General features: G+C 46.5%; 1 protein-coding gene across 2 annotated transcripts in view; it reads right to left on the minus strand.

Annotated features, from left to right (window-relative positions):
- Positions 1-2,209: 2,209 nt before the first annotated feature.
- Positions 2,210-17,334, minus strand: part of sardh (sarcosine dehydrogenase) — an 89,656-nt gene continuing 74,531 nt past the window's right edge. For both annotated transcript variants that reach the window (XM_014125682.3, XM_014125677.3), the window contains exons 20-22: positions 14,587-14,755; positions 7,123-7,258; positions 2,210-3,597 (exon numbers count right to left, since the gene is read on the minus strand). In XM_014125682.3, coding sequence (XP_013981157.1) covers positions 3,433-3,597; positions 7,123-7,258; positions 14,587-14,755 — 470 coding nt within the window. In that variant the 3' untranslated portion in view covers positions 2,210-3,432. The remainder of the gene's footprint in view (positions 3,598-7,122; positions 7,259-14,586; positions 14,756-17,334) is intronic.

Here is a 17,334-nt window from a genome sequence, read left to right on the forward strand (position 1 = left end):
GCTTTACTCATCTCATATGTATATACTGTATTCTATTCTACTGTATTTAGTCAATGCCACTATGACATTGCTCGTCCTAATACTTATATATTTCTTAATTGCATTCTTTTACTTTTAGATTTGTGTATTGTTGTGAATTGTTAAACTACTGCACTGCTAGCAACATAAGCATTTCGTTACCCCCGCAATAACATCTGCTAAATATGTGTATGTGACCAATAAAACTGGATTTGAAATCCTATTCAGCAAAAAAGTATTTGCAGTGCATACTGCGTCACCAATAAACCACATGGGAGTATAGATGTCTAACAACATACACTACGTGGCCAAAAGAATGTTTACACCCCTTCAAATGATTGGATTCAGCTATACCTGTTGCTTACAGGTATATAAAATCAAGTGCTCAGCCATGCAGTCTTCATAGATAAACATTGGCAGGGGAATGGCCCGTACTGAAGAGCTCAGTGACTTTCAACGTGGGACCGTCATAGGATGCCACCCTTCCAACAAGTCAGTTCGTCAAATGTCTTCCCTGCTAGAGCTGCCCCGGTCAACTGTAAGTGCTGTTATTGTGAAGTGGAAATGTCTAGGAGCAACAGCTTAGCTGCAAAGTGGTAGGCCACACAAGCTCACAGAACGGGACCGCAAGCGTATAAAAATCGTCTGTCCTCCAAACTGCCTCTGGAAGCAACGTCAGCGCAATAACCCTTTCGTTGGGAGATTCATGGAATGGGTTTCCATGGCCGAGCAGCCACACACAAGCCTAAGATCACCATGCTCAATGCCAAGCTTCGGCCGGAGTGCTGTAAAGCTCGCCGCCATTGGACTCTGGAATAGTGAAAACGCATTCCCTGGAGTGACGAATCCCTCTTCACTCCTGGCGGATGCCAGGAGAACGCTACCTGCCCCAATGCATAGGGCCAACTGTAAGGTTTGGTGGAGGAGAAGGTTTGGTTTGGCCCCTTAGTTCCAGTGAAGGGAAATCTTAACGCTACAGCATACTAGACGATTCTGTGGTTCCAACGTTTTGGAGAAGGCCCTTTCCTGTTTCAGCATGACAATGGCCCCGTACATAAAGCGAGGTCCTTACAGAAATTGCTTCTTGAGATTGATGTGGAAGAACTTGACTGGCCTGCACAGAGCCCTGACCTCAACCCCATCGAACACATTTGGAATTAATTGGAACGCCGACTGCGAACAAGGCCTAATTACCCAACATCAGTGCCCGACTTCACTAATGCTCGTGGCTGACTGGAAGCAAGTCCCTGCAGCAATACTTTTGGTTTTTATAATTTACAGTAACACTTTACCACAGATCTCTATGAAATGAGGGTTGCAGGTAGCCTAGCAGTTAGAGCGTTGGGCCAGTCACTGAAAGGTTGCTGGTTCAAATACCCGAGCTGACAAGGCATAAAATCTGTTAATGCGTCCTAATTTGCTCGAGGGGTGCCATATTACTATGGCTGGCCCTGTAAAACCCTTTTTTTTTTAAATACATTTTTATGACTGTGGATGTGTGTTTCTGACTGGCTGATGGCAGCTGTGATCGTAACAGACAGAGACATGGCCAGTGGGACAGTGGCAGGGGAGGGAGTCGGTGAGTATTTCATTTACCATGGCATCCTCACCTGAACCTGCGCCCATGGTCTCAGGCTGAATCGTGCTGCCCTCCCTGTCAACCAGGTCACAGTGTTCGGATGGGCATATGTATGCCAGACTGGCACAGCCCATCGTCAGGGACCTGCGTTACCGGAGACTAACTGTACCATATAAAACATAGAGAACCACTGCACAGACATGTACAAATACCATGCATGACACGCATGTTAAAACACACAGGTCATTTGTTCAAATGTGCACGTCACCATCACACGAGACCAGGCAAAAGTTCATAGTACATTTAAGGCCCCCCCCCCCCTTCTCTCTCTGGTGAAGTACTTCTCCACAACAAGTGGACAGGGGATGGCACATCACATCCAGTTGATCCAATGGCATCATCATCATCAAGAAGGCCTACTACAGTACTAGCATAATATCATAATCACATTCACAGAATTCAAGAGAACACCATTATTGTACTATAATACAATAGTATTATATTGTATCCAAATGATCACTTCACTTTCACACAATTAAAATAGAACTCCGTAACTCCATTATATCTCTATGATCACTTCACTTTCACAATGAATAAATAAAACACTCCTAGTCCAGTACAGATATTTATTCGTAAAGGAATCTGTGGGAAAGATCAGATAAATATGAAATTAAGTTCGATTTTAATGGGCATAGTTTATCATTTTAAGCTGTATGGCAATCATTGACACCAATAATTGCATATACATGAGATCTAAAATAACAGGAAACTAGACCTCCTAGTCTTCTAAAGCGGTCGTTGAAGTCACTAACCTGATCTTCAGATGTGAAAATGTAAGATCACATTGAAGCAGGAAGAAGTGAGACAACATTAAGACCACATGGCACAGCATGCCTTGCAACATCTGAAACATTATGTTCACTATACAAAGAACAGTTCAGTTCACAAAGAACAGAAAAAATACAGCGCTAAAACAAATTACATTGGAAATGAATCAATAAAGTGTATTGAGGATTTCACAGGTGAGCAGTCTTCATTTGTTCTATATTTTCACAGACAAGTCATTTTATTCATGCATTATTAGAGTTCAATTCAGCAATCAGACTTCCTTTGGTATCAACTCTGGAGTTAGCATACACTAATATGAACACAATAAAAGCGCAATTGAACCAATGGGATCTTATAACATGCTCACCAATAGCAGCACCAGAGACATTAATGAAACTAAGAATATATTGCAGTTTGCCAATTTATACATTTTATTTTAGTAGTTCAACAAAGCAAGGCACGTTAAGTACAGTATATTACCCTTTGTTAACTATTTGTTAATCAATTTATCATATTTTCTACTTGATAATCAGAGATGATTTTAAGACTTACAGAAGTAGCTGGTAGCTTCGCCTTCAGCCATGAGAATAACATGGTGTTGAGGGATGGTACTGCAGGACTACCAAACTTGTGACTCTAATCTGGCTCTTTTTACATGGAATTATACTTCATTAATATGGACTTAAAAACACTGCTATTCTCAAGCTTTACGCCAGACAGAGACAGTAAACATGTACCTCACATGATACTCCAACCAGACATGGGTTCAAATACTATGTCATGTCATTTCAAATACTTCAGCTGTGCTTGATTAAGCTTGCCTGTTGCAATTGAACCAATAGAAAAGTCCAGAAAAATGTAAAACCCTGCCCACTGGCACTCCTGGCAGGCTAGAACAAAATCTCTAAAGTATTTGGACTCAGGTCTGACTCCAACATGGGGATATGCTGGGGGAGATCAGGGACATTTACAAACAGGCACATTGTTCAATCACACCTTGATGTACATTATTGTGCGTTGGCCTTGTAAACGTTGTGGTAGTTGTCGGGGTAAATGCCTTTCACGCGGTTGTTTGAGGGGTCAAAGGGCGACTTGAGGTGGGGCTTGGCCTCGTACACCACACCCATCCTCTCCAGAGCGAACTTCCCACTCTTGATGAAGTCAGCATTTACCTGAGAGAGAGCGAGAGAGAAATAGAAAGCAAGAGTGCAAGAGGGGGATAGAGAAAGAGTGAGATTGAAAGGGCGAGAGAGAATAAAGAATGCAAGAGAGCACACAGATATCGTTAAATCCACACCTTTACTCAGAGATGGAGGAACTCCGAGTCTTTAAAATAAGTTCCTAATCCATCCTGAGATCTGAAAGCTCAGGGAACCTTAGCCTGTTCTTAATGACCTGACTCCTCTCTCCAAAAGCACTATTCCTGATTAGATACTGCAGGGTTCGTCAACTGGCACCCAGCGTCGCAAATTTGGTGCGCGGCAGATTTTCTTTGGCCTCCGAAAGCTCTCAGGTAAAATGTTTTTAATAGATTTCTTGATAGTATCACTGATCTTTAGTACGTTTTACGTATCGGCCTTCGTCAGAGCTTTTGTGAGTTTTTTAAATTAGCACCCTTATGTAGACCTAGCCCCACCCACATCCGTTCCACGTATGGAAAGGGGTTGGAGGCAAAGGAAAAATAAATAAGAGCTACCAAATATAACAATATGCTTTTCATAAATATTCGAATAGTGTGTACATAAAACGTATTAAACATGTCTGTAAAACCACAATGAGGACATCGACCTACCAAGCAGGTTTTCATAAATCAATGGGTAAAGCGCAAGAAAAACATCAGAGTAATCTTAAATAGGCACATAATTCATGTTCAAATTCACAACATAACATATACATAGGCATTTCATCATTAAATCCTTTAGGAAATAATGTCTGGAGGGTGAAAATCCAAAAACATTCTCTTTTGCTCAGAGCATTATTATCACCTCCCCTGTCTGATATCTTGACTTTCTCTATGCCACAAAATCTAAAAGGTAGAAATGTCATGTTTGAGGCCATTAAAATGTACTGTGACTGGATAATCACTGTCGTTTTTCCTGATTGAACTTTTATGTTCACTAATTCTCTGTTTGAGAGAACTCGAGGTTTTACCTACATAACACAGCCCACATGGACATTTAATCATGTAGATAACATGGGTGGAGGAGCACGTAATAATGTGATTTATTTGGAACCGTTTTCCTGTGTGGGGGTGTCAGAAATATTTACACTTCATCATATTGTTGCACTGTGCGCATCCTCTGCATTTCTAGCTACCATTTGGTAGAGGGGTTTGTGTTCCAAACAAAACAACTAAACGCGTGTTTGATTTAGTTCCTCAACAGCACAGCTAGGAGAGCTAAAAAAATCCCCACCTTATAGTTAAAGACTCTTCTTTGAGTCATAAAAGCGTATTGAAATTACTTAGGTACTGTGCACACTTTGGAGAGGTGTGTGTCCACTTGGAGACACCAGTTAGTCCTCTCACTCAAACCCTTGTAATTGCTTTGTCTTATGTTGCACCTACCCCACCTTTTCCAGGAATATTCTTATCATGTCACTGAATGTATCCAGAGTATTTTCAGATTTCGTTATCAACAAATGAGTATACTGTCGTGTACTCATCTTTGGTCTAATACATTTTCCCATAATCTCCAAACTGTTTCAATTTAGCCCTATCCATATAGACCAATTCCCACAAGAGTAAAGGGTTAATGAAACCCAAATGTAATAAGAGGTCACGAAACAGCCAGTTCATTCACATCTCAATGTCAAAACTATCCCGGCCCAATGAGTCTGTTCCTTTGCTTCCCTTCCTCGCCGCGCTGTGGCCCCTGCTCTTTCCTGTTCTGGCTAATTATAACTCTCCAAAAACGAGCTGGGCTGGAGGCAGGTCTAACCCAGCTCCTTGTCTGTACCCTAGCCCAACCGCAGTCAAAGTCCACTGGCCTCTAACCCTCGGCCCCGCCACTAGCCAAGCCCCTGCCCTGCTCTCCCCAAATCATTAGCAGTTTGTCACTTCATCTCTCCCCCCCCCCCCCCTCCTCATTCTCTCTCTCAGTACTTCTTGCTTACTCTCTCTCATTTGCTCAGACTTGTTTTCTCCCTCCCTCGCTCCTCTATCCCACCCCAATTACCTCCCTCCTTTCCGCTTGCACGCTCCCTCCCTTCTTTCCTCTCAATCTATCCCTCCCTTCTTTACTCTCCCTCTCTCCTTCCTTATGTTCTTTCACTTCCTTCCTTTCTCATTCTTTCTCACTGTCCTCCATCTCTGCTTTTCAGTAATCAGTGAGGCGGATGAATCCCTCCCTGCCACTCTGACCTTAGCAGCAGTAGCAAGTAAGGAGAGGAGAGGTTGAGTGGTGGAGGTTTCAGAGCCATGTGATGATGAGCTGCTTCTGACGCCGACTGACCCTTAACGCAGCGTAGGAGGGCATGTGGAGCGCTGCAGGGCCAAAGCCAGGGCTTTGTGAGTGGATGTGTGTGTCTGCTTCGCATTCTGCTGTGCTACTGTGATGGGAGAGGATGTGAGGCCAATGATAAGTGACAGGGGGATATATATATATATATATATATATATATATATATATATATATATATATATATATATATATATATCCATCCTGTGGAACAGGTGGAGACCTAGACATGTGGTGTCTCACTCTAACGCACACAGCCCTGTAACACTCTCTCTCACACACACACAGTGCAGCAGCATCTCAGTGAACAAGGCAACGGTCATCCACTGAGTCAGAACCTGCTCGGCCTGGTAGGACACACTGAGGTGGTACCAGGTTAGCCCCCCCCCAGAAACCCTGGTTAACAGCTTTGAAAGTATAAAGCCTTAAAATGTAACCCACCGCACCACTTCACCCCAGCGACTACTTATTGTTAACTGTTTTGTTCGGCAGTGCGGTAAAAAAAACAAATGCTGTAAATATTCTGCTGTGCAATTATGTCCTGGTTGTCGTCATCTCAAAAACGGACGTGGCAGTTTCACCAATTAACGAGTCCAGCTTTAATTAAGGGTTCTTTTGAAATGCTGGGGGGAAAAATAAGTTCTCAGTTTCCGAGGTAGCAACCAAAGCTTGTGTGTGTATGTCAAAGCCCTGGTACTAGCATCTGACTCAATTGCCACTCATAATCAAATATAAAGTTGTTAAACTGCAAGATATGATGACGTGGTATAATTATATGAAAATATGGGCATCTGCTCCAACACAAGGAGCGGACAATAGAGTCCCCGAATATTGTCTATCCTAAGTAAAAGCTCAGGCGAGATTGTCTGAAGGCTGAGTTGATCTGGCTAGAGCCAATAAATGATGACGGATAATAGGAGAAAGAGACAGTTCCAGAACGTGCACACCCACAGGCACGCACACAGTGGGCTCTGAGAGGAGTCATCGCTTCCCAGCCGGAGGAGGAGCAGAGCAGAGCAGCAATGAAGCGTTTCTAAAGAGCTGGAAACAAGCAGTGTTTTCCTGTCTGCCAATCGTTACGAGCGTAACGGCCAGAATACCACCAATTATAATAGAAATCCCATCTCCCAACGAAGAAGAAAAAAAATCCTGTTAATGTTCCTTCTACTTGTGGTGATGACAGAAATTGTGTGGGTGGCTGAGTTGAATGGTGTGTGTAGCCAACTATACATTACTCACCACTCCTCCGTCAGGGTTGCGGATGTATCCGTATCCGATCTGCTTGTCAATAAAGAATCCGTAGTCGGAGCGCCGCAGATGGCCTACGGGAACGCCGTTCCGGAAGATTGCTTCCAGACCGAACATCGGGACTTTCCTGTTAGTAGGAACAGACAGACAGAGGTGTCAGGTTGAGCTACATCACACAGACCTGTTCAGGAGGATGTCATGTTAGAGAGATGGGGAAAGAGAAGAGAGACAAACCAGGTTTCTATCCAACCATTTCATGCGGATGAAAAAAAGTTACGACAGGCCTAACGGAAACAGCAAATTTGTCGACAAAACAAAATACGCTAGACAAGGTGGGATATATTTTTTGTAGATGAAATAGATTATGCGACAATTGAAGTAAACTTGGAGTTTCGTGCAAATTTCCAATAAATATCGAGGGTAGCATCATTCAAATGATAGCATTTGAATGATGATCGGTGCGCGGTTGCCAATTATATATAAAGTACCAGTCAAAAGTCTGGTGATAGTGATGATAAAGATATTGTAGCAGTGTATGTAAATGTTAACTTATTATTTGTTTGCAGAAATGGTTGGATGGAAACCTTCTCATTCAAGGGTTTTCATTTTTACTACATTGTAGAATAATAACAAATAAATATAAATATATTTTTTCTACATTGTAGAATAATAACAAATAAATATAAATATATTTTATATTTGAGATTCTTCAAAGTAGCCACCCTTTACCTTGACAGCTTTGCACACTCTTAGCATTCTCTCAACCAGCTTCATGAGGTAGTCACGTGGAATTCAATTCAATTAACAGGTGTGCCTTGTTAAAAATTAATTTGTGGAATTTCTTTCCTTCTTAATGCGTTTGAGCCAATCAGTTGTGTTGTGACAAGGTAGGGGTGGTATACAGAAGATAACCCTATTTGGTAAAAGACCAAGTCCATTATGACAAGGACTGTTCAAATAAGTAAAGAGAAATTACAGTCCATCATTACTTTAAGACATGAAGGTCAGTCAATACAGAACATTTCAAGAAATGTGAAAGTTTCTTCAAGTGCAGTCACAAAAACCATCAAGCGCTATAATGCAACTTGCTCTCATGAGGACCGCCACAGGAAAGGAAGAGCCAGAGTTACCTCTGCTGCAGAGGACACGTTCATTAGAGTTAACTGCACCTCAGATTACAGCCCAAATAAATGCTTCAGAGTTCAAGTAACAGAAACATCAACATCTACTGTTCAGAGGAGACTGCATAAAAATCAGGCCTTCATGGTTGAATTGCAGCAAAGAAACCACTACTAAAGGACACCAATAAGAAGAAGAGACTTGTTTGGGCCAAGAAACACGAGCAATGGACATTAGACCGGTGGAAATCTGTCCTTTGGTCTGATGAGTCCAAATTTGAGATTTTTGTATCCAACCACTGTGTCTTTGTGAGACGCAGAGTAGGTGAACGAATGATCTCTGAATGTGTGGTTCCAACCGTGAAGCATGGAGGGGGTGTGATGGTGCTTTGCTGGTGACATTGTCTGATTTATTTAGAATTCAAGGCACACTTAACCTGCATGGCTACCACAGCATTCTGCAGCGATACACCATCCCATCTGGTTTGCGCTTAGTAGAACTATCATTTGTTTTTCAACAGGACAATGACCCAACACACCTCCAGGCTGTGTAAGGGCTATTTGACCAAGAAGGAGAGTGATGGAGTGCTGCATCAGATGACCTGGCCTCCACAATCACCCGACCTCAACCCAATTGAGATGGTTTGGAATGAGTTGGACCACAGAGTGAAGGAAAAGCAGCCAACAAGTCCTCAGCATATGTGGGAACTCCTTCAAGACTGTTGGAATAGCATTCCTCATGAAGCTGGTTGAGAGAATGCCAAGAGTGTGCAAAGCTGTCATCAAGGCAAAGGGTGGCTACTTTGAAGAATCTAAAATATATTTTGATTTGTTTAACACTTTTGGTTACTACATGATTCCATATGTGTTATTTCATAGTTTTGACTGGCACTGTGTGTATATGCAGTTGAAGTCGGAAGTTTACATACACTTAGGTAGGAGTCATTAAAACACATTTTTCAACCACGCCACAAATTTCTTGTTAACAAACTATAGTTTTGGCAAGCCGGTTAGGACATCTACTTTGTGCATGACAAGTAATTTTTCCAACAATTGTTTACAGACAGATTATTTCATTTATAATTCACTGTATTACAATTCCAGTGGGTCAGAAGTTTACATACACTAAGTTGACTGTGCCTTTTAAACAGCTTGGAAAATTCCAGAAAATGATGTCATGGCTTTAGAAGCTTCTGATAGGCTAACTGACATCATTTGAGTCAATTGGAGGTGTACATGTGGATGTATTTCAAGGCCTACTTTTAAACTCAGTGCCTCTTTGCTTGACATCATGGGAAAATCAAAAGAAATAAGCCAAGACCTCAGAAAAAAAATTGAATTCCTCCACAAGTCTGGTTTTTACTTGGGAGCAATTTCCAAATGCCTGAAGGTACCACGTTCATCTGTACAAACAATAGTACGCAAGTATAAACACCATGGGACCACGCAGCCGTCATACTGCTCAGGAAGGAGACGCGTTCTGTCTCCTAGAGATTAACGTACTTTGGTGTGAAAAGTGCAAATCAATCTCAGAACAACAGCAAAGGATCTTGTGAAGCTGCTGGAGGAAACGGGTACAAAAGTACCTATATCCACAGTAAAACGAGTCCTATATATCGACATAACCTGAAAGGCCGCTCAGCAAGGAAGAAGCCACTGCTCCAAAACTGCCATAAAAAAGCCAGACTGCAGTTTGCAACTGCAAATGGGGACAAAGATCGTACTTTTTGGAGAAATGTTCTCTGGTCTGATGAAACAAAAATAGAACTGTTTGGCCATAATGACCATCGTTATGTTCGGAGGAAAAAGGGGGACGCTTGCAAGCCGAAGAACACCATCCCAACCGTGAAGCACGGGGGTGGCAGCATCATGTTGTGGGGGTGCTTTGCTGCAGGAGGGACTGGTGCACTTCACAAAATAGATGGCACATGAGGTAGGAAAATTATGTGGATATATTGAAGCAACATCTCAAGACATCAGTCAGGAAGTTAAAGCTTGGTCGCAAATGGGTCTTCCAAATGGACAATGACCCCAAGCATACTTCCAAAGTTGTGGCAAAATGGCTTAAGGACAACAAAGTCAAGGTATTGGAGTGGCCATCACAAAGCCCTGACCTCAATTCCATAGAATATTTGAGGGCAGAACTGAAAAAGCATGTGCGAGCAAGGAGGCCTACAAACCCGATTCAGTTACACCAGCTCTGTCAAGAGGAATGGGCCAAAATTCACCCAACTTATTGTGGGAATCTTGTGGAAGGCTACCCTAAACGTTTGACCCAAGTTAAACAATTTAAATGCAATGCTACCAAATACTAATTGAGTGTATGTAAACTTCTGACCCACTGGGAATGTGATGAAAGAAATAAAAGCTGAAATAAATCATTCTCTCCACTATTATTCTGACATTTCACATTCTTAAAATAAAGTGGTGATCCTAATTGACCTAAAACAGGGAATTCTTACTAGGATTAAAAGTCAGGAATTGTGAAAAACTGAGATGAAATGTATTTGGCTAAGATGTATGTGAACTTCTGACTTCAACTGTGTATATATATATATATATATATATATAAGATATTGCTTTTAGCCATGTCATCATATAACGTACCCTGTTCACTTTATCATCAACTGTTGTCATTAGAGCATGCACCAAAACCAGATTGGGCAAGGAGGTATGCTATTTATCGCAACAGTTGTTGTGACAAAACCATCAGAGTTGAAATTGCAAATAAACACATGAAACTTCAGTTTTTTTTTTTATTCGGTACCTGAACACATAAAATAACTTTAGTGTATGTGCACTACGTCATCACGCACAGCTTTTTATTGGCTAAAAAATAAGTTTGATGGAAACACACCTCTGGTGGGAAAATGTTAATATTTTATCTATGTGATTGAGACAGCGCAAGAGACAGAGAGAGAGCGCTGCACATGTCCTCTATATTGTTATTGTTCAATGGCTATTTTGACCCTTGGTTAATGTTGTCCCTTTGACAAGTATGACTATTATTATTTTAATATTGTAAATATCAAAAGTAAGCTTTGGCAATATGTACATTGTTACATCATAACAATAAAGCACAGTGAATTGAAATTGAGACAGAGCGCCAGAGAGCGAGACAGAGCGCCAGAGAGCGAGACAGAGCGCCAGAGAGCGAGACAGAGCGCCAGACAGAGCGCCAGAGAGAGCGAGACAGAGCGCCAGAGAGCGAGAGACAGAGCGCCAGAGAGCGAGAGACAGAGCGCCAGAGAGCGAGAGACAGAGCGCCAGAGAGCGAGAGACAGAGCGAGCCAGAGAGAGAGCGCCAGAGCGAGCCAGAGAGCCTGAGCACCAGAGAGCAAGACAGAGGGAACCAGAGTGCGAGACAAAGCGAGCGAGCCAGAGAGAGGGAGAGAGAGCGGGAGAGAGCCAGCCAGAGAGCCTGAGCGAGCGCCAGAGCGCCAGCCAGAGAGGCTGAGCGAGCACCAGAGGCTGAGCGAGCGCCAGAGAGAGAGCGAGAGAGAGGGCGCGCCAGAGAGAGAGGGCGCCAGAGAGGGCGCCAGAGAGAGAGAGAGAGGGGGCAACAGAGAGAGAGAGGGGGCACGCCAGAGAGAGAGGGCACGCCAGAGAGAGAGGGCACGCCAGAGAGAGAGAGCGCACGCCAGAGAGAGAGAGCGCCAGAGTGCACCAGAGAGAATGCAAGAGTGCGCCAGAGAGAGAGAGAGAGAGAGAGTGCCAGAGAGAGAGAGAGTGCCAGAGCGAGCGAGAGCGCTAGAGCGATCAAGTGCGCCAGAGAGAGAGAGAGAGAGAGCGCCAGAGAGAGAAAGAGAGAGAGAGAGTATGCCAGAGAGAGAGAGAGGGCGCGCCAGAGAGAGAGAGAGAATGCCAGAGTGCACCAGAGAGAATGCAAAAGTGCGCCAGAGAGAGAGAGAGAGCGCCAGAGTGCACCAGAGAGAGAGAATGCCAGAGTGCACCAGAGAGAATGCAAGAGTGCGCCAGAGAGAGTGCCAGAGAGAGAGAGAGTGCCAGAGAGAGAGAGAGTGCCAGAGCGAGCGAGAGTGCTAGAGCGATCGAGCCAGAGCGAGCAAGTGCGCCAGAGCGAGCAAGTGCGCCAGAGCGAGAGAGAGAGGGCGCGCCAGAGAGAGAGAGAGAGAGGGCGCGCCAGAGAGAGAGAGAGAGAGGGCGCCAGAGAGAGAGAGCGCCAGAGAGAGAGAGCGCCAGAGAGAGAGAGAGAGAGAGCGCCAGAGCGAGAGCGAGAGAGAGAGAGGGAGCGCCAGAGAAAGACAGTGCCAGAGAGAGAGAGAGAGCGCGCCAGAGAGAGAGAGAGAGAGCGCGCCAGAGAGAGAGAGAGAGCGCGCCAGAGAGAGAGCGCCAGAGAGAGAGCGCCAGAGAGAGAGAGAGAGAGAGCGCGCCAGAGAGAGAGAGAGAGAGAGAGCGCCAGAGAGAGAGAGAGGGCGCCAGAGAGGGCGCCAGAGAGAGAGCGCCAGAGAGAGAGAGAGAGAGAGCGCCAGAGAGAGAGAGAGAGAGAGAGGGAGCGCCAGAGAAAGACAGTGCCAGAGAGAGCGAGAGAGCGTGCCAGAGAGAGAGAGAGCGCGCCAGAGAGAGAGAGAGAGCGCGCCAGAGAGAGAGAGAGAGCGCGCCAGAGAGAGAGAGAGAGAGCGCGCCAGAGAGAGAGAGAGAGTGCCAGAGAGAAAGAGAGAGAGCGCCAGAGAGAGAGAGCGCCAGAGAGAGAGAGCGCCAGAGAGAGACAGAGAGAGAGCGCCAGAGAGAGAGAGAGAGAGAGCGCCAGAGAGAGAGAGAGAGAGAGAGCGCGCCAGAGAGAGAGAGAGCGCCAGAGAGAGAGCCAGAGAGAGACAGAGAGCCAGAGAGAGAGAGAGAGAGAGAGAGAGAGAGAGAGCCAGAGAGAGAGAGAGAGAGAGAGCCAGAGAGAGAGAGAGCGAGCCAGAGAGAGAGAGAGCGAGCCAGAGAGAGAGAGAGAGAGCGAGCCAGAGAGAGAGAGAGAGAGCGAGCCAGAGAGAGAGAGAGAGAGCGAGCCAGAGAGAGAGAGAGAGAGCGCCAGAGAGAGAGCGCCAGAGAGAGAGTGCGAGCGCGCCAGAGAGAGAGTGCGAGCGCGCCAGAGAGAGAGTGCGAGCGCGCCAGAGAGAGAGTGCGAGCGCGCCAGAGAGAGAGTGCGAGCGCGCCAGAGAGAGAGTGCGAGCGCGCCAGAGAGAGAGTGCGAGCGCGCCAGAGAGAGAGTGCGAGCGCGCCAGAGAGAGAGTGCGAGCGCGCCAGAGAGAGCGCGCCAGAGAGAGCGCGCCAGAGAGAGGGAGAGAGTGCCAGAGAGAGGGAGAGAGTGCCAGAGAGAGGGAGAGAGTGCCAGAGAGAGGGAGAGAGCGCCAGAGAGAGAGAGAGCGCCAGAGAGAGAGAGAGAGAGAGCGCCAGAGAGAGAGAGAGAGCGCCAGAGAGAGAGAGAGAGCGCCAGAGAGAGAGAGAGCGCCAGAGAGAGAGAGAGCGCCAGAGAGAGAGAGCGCCAGAGAGAGAGAGCGCCAGAGAGAGAGAGAGAGAGAGACAGAGAGAGAGAGCCAGAGAGAGAGAGAGAGAGAGCCAGAGAGAGAGCCATAGAGAGAGAGAGAGAGAGAGAGAGAGAGCGCCAGAGAGAGAGAGAGAGCGCCAGAGAGAGAGCGCCAGAGAGAGAGCCAGAGAGAGAGCCATAGAGAGAGAGAGAGAGAGAGAGCGCCAGAGAGAGAGAGAGAGCGCCAGAGAGAGAGCGCTAGAGAGAGAGACAGAGTGCCAGAGCGCCAGAGAGAGAGCTTGACAGAGCGCCAGAGAGAGAGAGACAGAGCGAGAGACAGACGGCTCACACTGCATCAAACAGACCTGTTCAGGTGATGTAACGTTAGAGCGTTCAGACAGAAATGTCTTGTGTAGAACAGATATGATTGTCTGCATGTATAATAGGGGATCATGTCAGCTCCACTCATTGAATTTCTATCTGCACCTCAGACCTGAACCAGATAGAGTAGTCTCAGTGAATCAACTAAGAAAACGATATCACGTCAGGCTGACCCCTTCTAATCAAACCCCAGCAGTTTTAGTGAATTACTGGAAACATCACTTAGTCCCTCACATTTAGACCAAACCAGGTCTGCTACAGTACACTAACAGCAGGGAAGACTCGAGGGCTAAGTTTCAAAAATATGATTCTGTCATTTCTATTTCTATGGTTGTCATTAAGGCCATAAAACACACCGTTTTAACTGGAGTCATCAAAGACCCACATGAAAGGAGGAAGAAACCCAGGATATGAGAAAATAATGCTGGTGACATTTAATTATGTCCTCAAGCTAAAAAAGTTGCCATGGTGACCGTGACCACTCACTCATCAATGGTGAAACAGACAATGCGTCTACGTAGTCCCTCAGCCTTCTGTTTCTCCAGAGAGGCCCGACCCAGGAAGGGAATGGTGCTCTTCATCTTACAGGTGAACGCTAGTCCCGCCTCCAGAGGTGTGTCATCAGGGCGCAGGTCAGCATGCCAATGTCTGTAGCCTAGGGAGAGAGGAGGGGAGTCACTATCCAGCCAAACTGCAAACCTTGGAAGAGGTAGGACACAGAATGGACGAGACAGATGTAATGTATGCTTGCACACTCGCGTTCAGTCAGTGGAGGCTGGTGGGAGGAGCCATAGGAGGAGGGTAATGGCTGGAAAGGAATTCATGGAACGGAGTCAAACATGCAGTTTCCATATGTTTGATACATTTACATGTATTCCATTCCAGCCACTACAATGAGCCCATCCTCCTTTAGCTCCCCCCACCAGCCGCCTCTGCATTCATTATACACAGAAACACGAACGCATGCAAGCGCGCAGAGGTTAAGCACTCTCAAAGAAGTTGCTTATGGCTGTCCAACGTATTCGATGATCACTTCCGAGTTAACGGTGAATTCTTTGGTGACTGTAGAGACCAATGAGAGATCCACAAGCTTTATTGGAGGTGGGGCATATGCAGTCTGTGTTGGCGGGGGCAGGCATGGTTGCATGTCTCCTGAGCTGTTTGTGCCGTCTCTTTATGCTCCTCTCCCACCTCTGTACACCGCTCTGGCAGAGCTGCCACCAGGTGGAACGGTCGGCAGCAGCATCCTCCAGGTCTGTGGGTTTGATGTTGCACTTCTTCAGTGATGTTTCCAGCTGGTCCTTGTAGAGCTTCAGCTGCCCCCTTGCAGACCGCCGGCCAAGATGTAGCTTGGCCATACAGGATCTGCCCTGGCAAGCACTCCTGAGACATTCTAATGACATTTCCAAGCCAGCACAGTTGGTGATGGGTGACCATGGCCTCCATACTCTTGCAGTTGGTCTTAACAAGTATTTCTGTATGGGGCACACGGTTGCACCAGGGGATTCCCAGGATGCAATGCAGGCATCTAATGTGGAATCGCTCGAGCTGCATGTTGTGGCGACTAAGTGACCCAGGCTTCATAGCTGTAAAAAAGTATGGTGATGCAGACGGCTTGACAGACGGCAACCTTGGTGTGGAGGTGGAGATTCCTGTTTTTCATTAGTGTCAGAACGTCTCACTATGACGTAGTACATCAGGTGCCAGTGTTTGGAGCGTGGGGGCATCCATGATGCCTTATATTTGTTCTTCTGCTGGAACAAGGTGTTAGTGACAATGGGATCGTGCTCGGCACATAGAGTTAGCAGTCTCATGCCGTTCTCATTGACCTGGCCAACACTATGCCTACCCAGCACTCCGCTCCATATCCTGTTGTTCTGTCCCACTCTAGCGTTGAAGTCACCCAGCAGAAAGATGTTGTCATTCCTGGGGATGCGGTGAAGGGCCTCATCTAGTGACTAGTAGAAGCAGTCCTTTGCCTCATTTTCAGATGGTAACGTTGGTGCGTATGCACTGAGAAGAGTAGCATAACACATCTTGGCTAGGGGGATACGGAAAGACATGAGTCTTTCCCTTATGCTGACAGGTGTTTCGGTGAGGCTGGGTAGAAGGCTGTTCTTAATTGCCAGTCCCACACCGTGCTGATGTTGTGCAACTCCCGATAGGTGCGGTAGCCTATCCAGCATGGAGTGTGTGGGCAATTTTTAGGCCACCTATTCTAGGCCTCTCCTCAGCTGGGGTGAGCAGTGTGGCTCCTAAATCAGGATGCTCAGTCACACAGGGGTCTGCCGAGAGCAGCTGCCACTCAAGTCCCAGCTGCTGGCGACCATAATAGACCTGTGCCGCTGGCGTGCAGGGCTCTGATTAAGGGCTCCCAGTTTCTGGCTGATGGCTTCACCGAGGTCAGAAGTGGATACCTGTGCAAAGGAAGTTCCCCCCTTGCCGCTGAGTGTGTGTGCAATCCCCAACAGCACTACTTCACTGTAGGAAGGTGACATTCCAGTGGCAAGGGGGGAAACCCAGGACGACCAGTATCTTCCACAGCTGCAGGAGGCTGCCGAAACCCCAGTCTGTCGGTGTCCGCCTACCGCGCGCCGCCAGCATGCTGCTTTTCTCTCAGGGAGTGCTCCCCAAGCCTTTGTCGTACTAGACTAACCCACAAGGCAGCGGGACAGTGGTTGATGGCTGCCAGGACTTGTCCACACAGAGGTGGGCCTGTACAGATGCATCTCTGGGGCCCACTGCTGCTCCCGAGATCCCCAGCCGGTTAGACTGGAGTTTCAAGACAACCAGTTAACATGTGCCACCGCGAGGAGGCCTGACAGGAGTCTTGGTCATGGAGAGGCTTTGTCCAGGCAAGGGGAGACTTGTGCATGAAGCTTCTCCCCAATTCACCACAAGGGCTAGCCGGCGGCAGCAAGCTGTAAGCAAGAGTATTCAAGCACGTGGCAAGCGGGCATGCAACTGACCTCTACCTCAGCACTACTGCACTAGACGCGTCACATGTACCCTGCGGTTACCCGTCGCCACAAATAAGTTACTGTAATGCATATACACTGCCAGCTCCCCCGGCCTGTCAACAGACTAATCAGAGCGGGTAGTTGTACACTGTGGTTGATCCCAAGTGATGTTGAAGTACAAGCTAACAATATAGGATACTGCTGACACGTCAAACAGCCACTGTAACGGGTCTCTCATTTCTGCTAGTCATGCTACTGCTGTTCTCTCAAGCAC

Source organism: Salmo salar, chromosome 01, assembly GCF_965601325.2.
Source record: "Salmo salar chromosome 01, fSalSal1, whole genome shotgun sequence".
In the NCBI taxonomy this organism is placed as follows: Eukaryota; Metazoa; Chordata; class Actinopteri; order Salmoniformes; family Salmonidae; genus Salmo; species Salmo salar.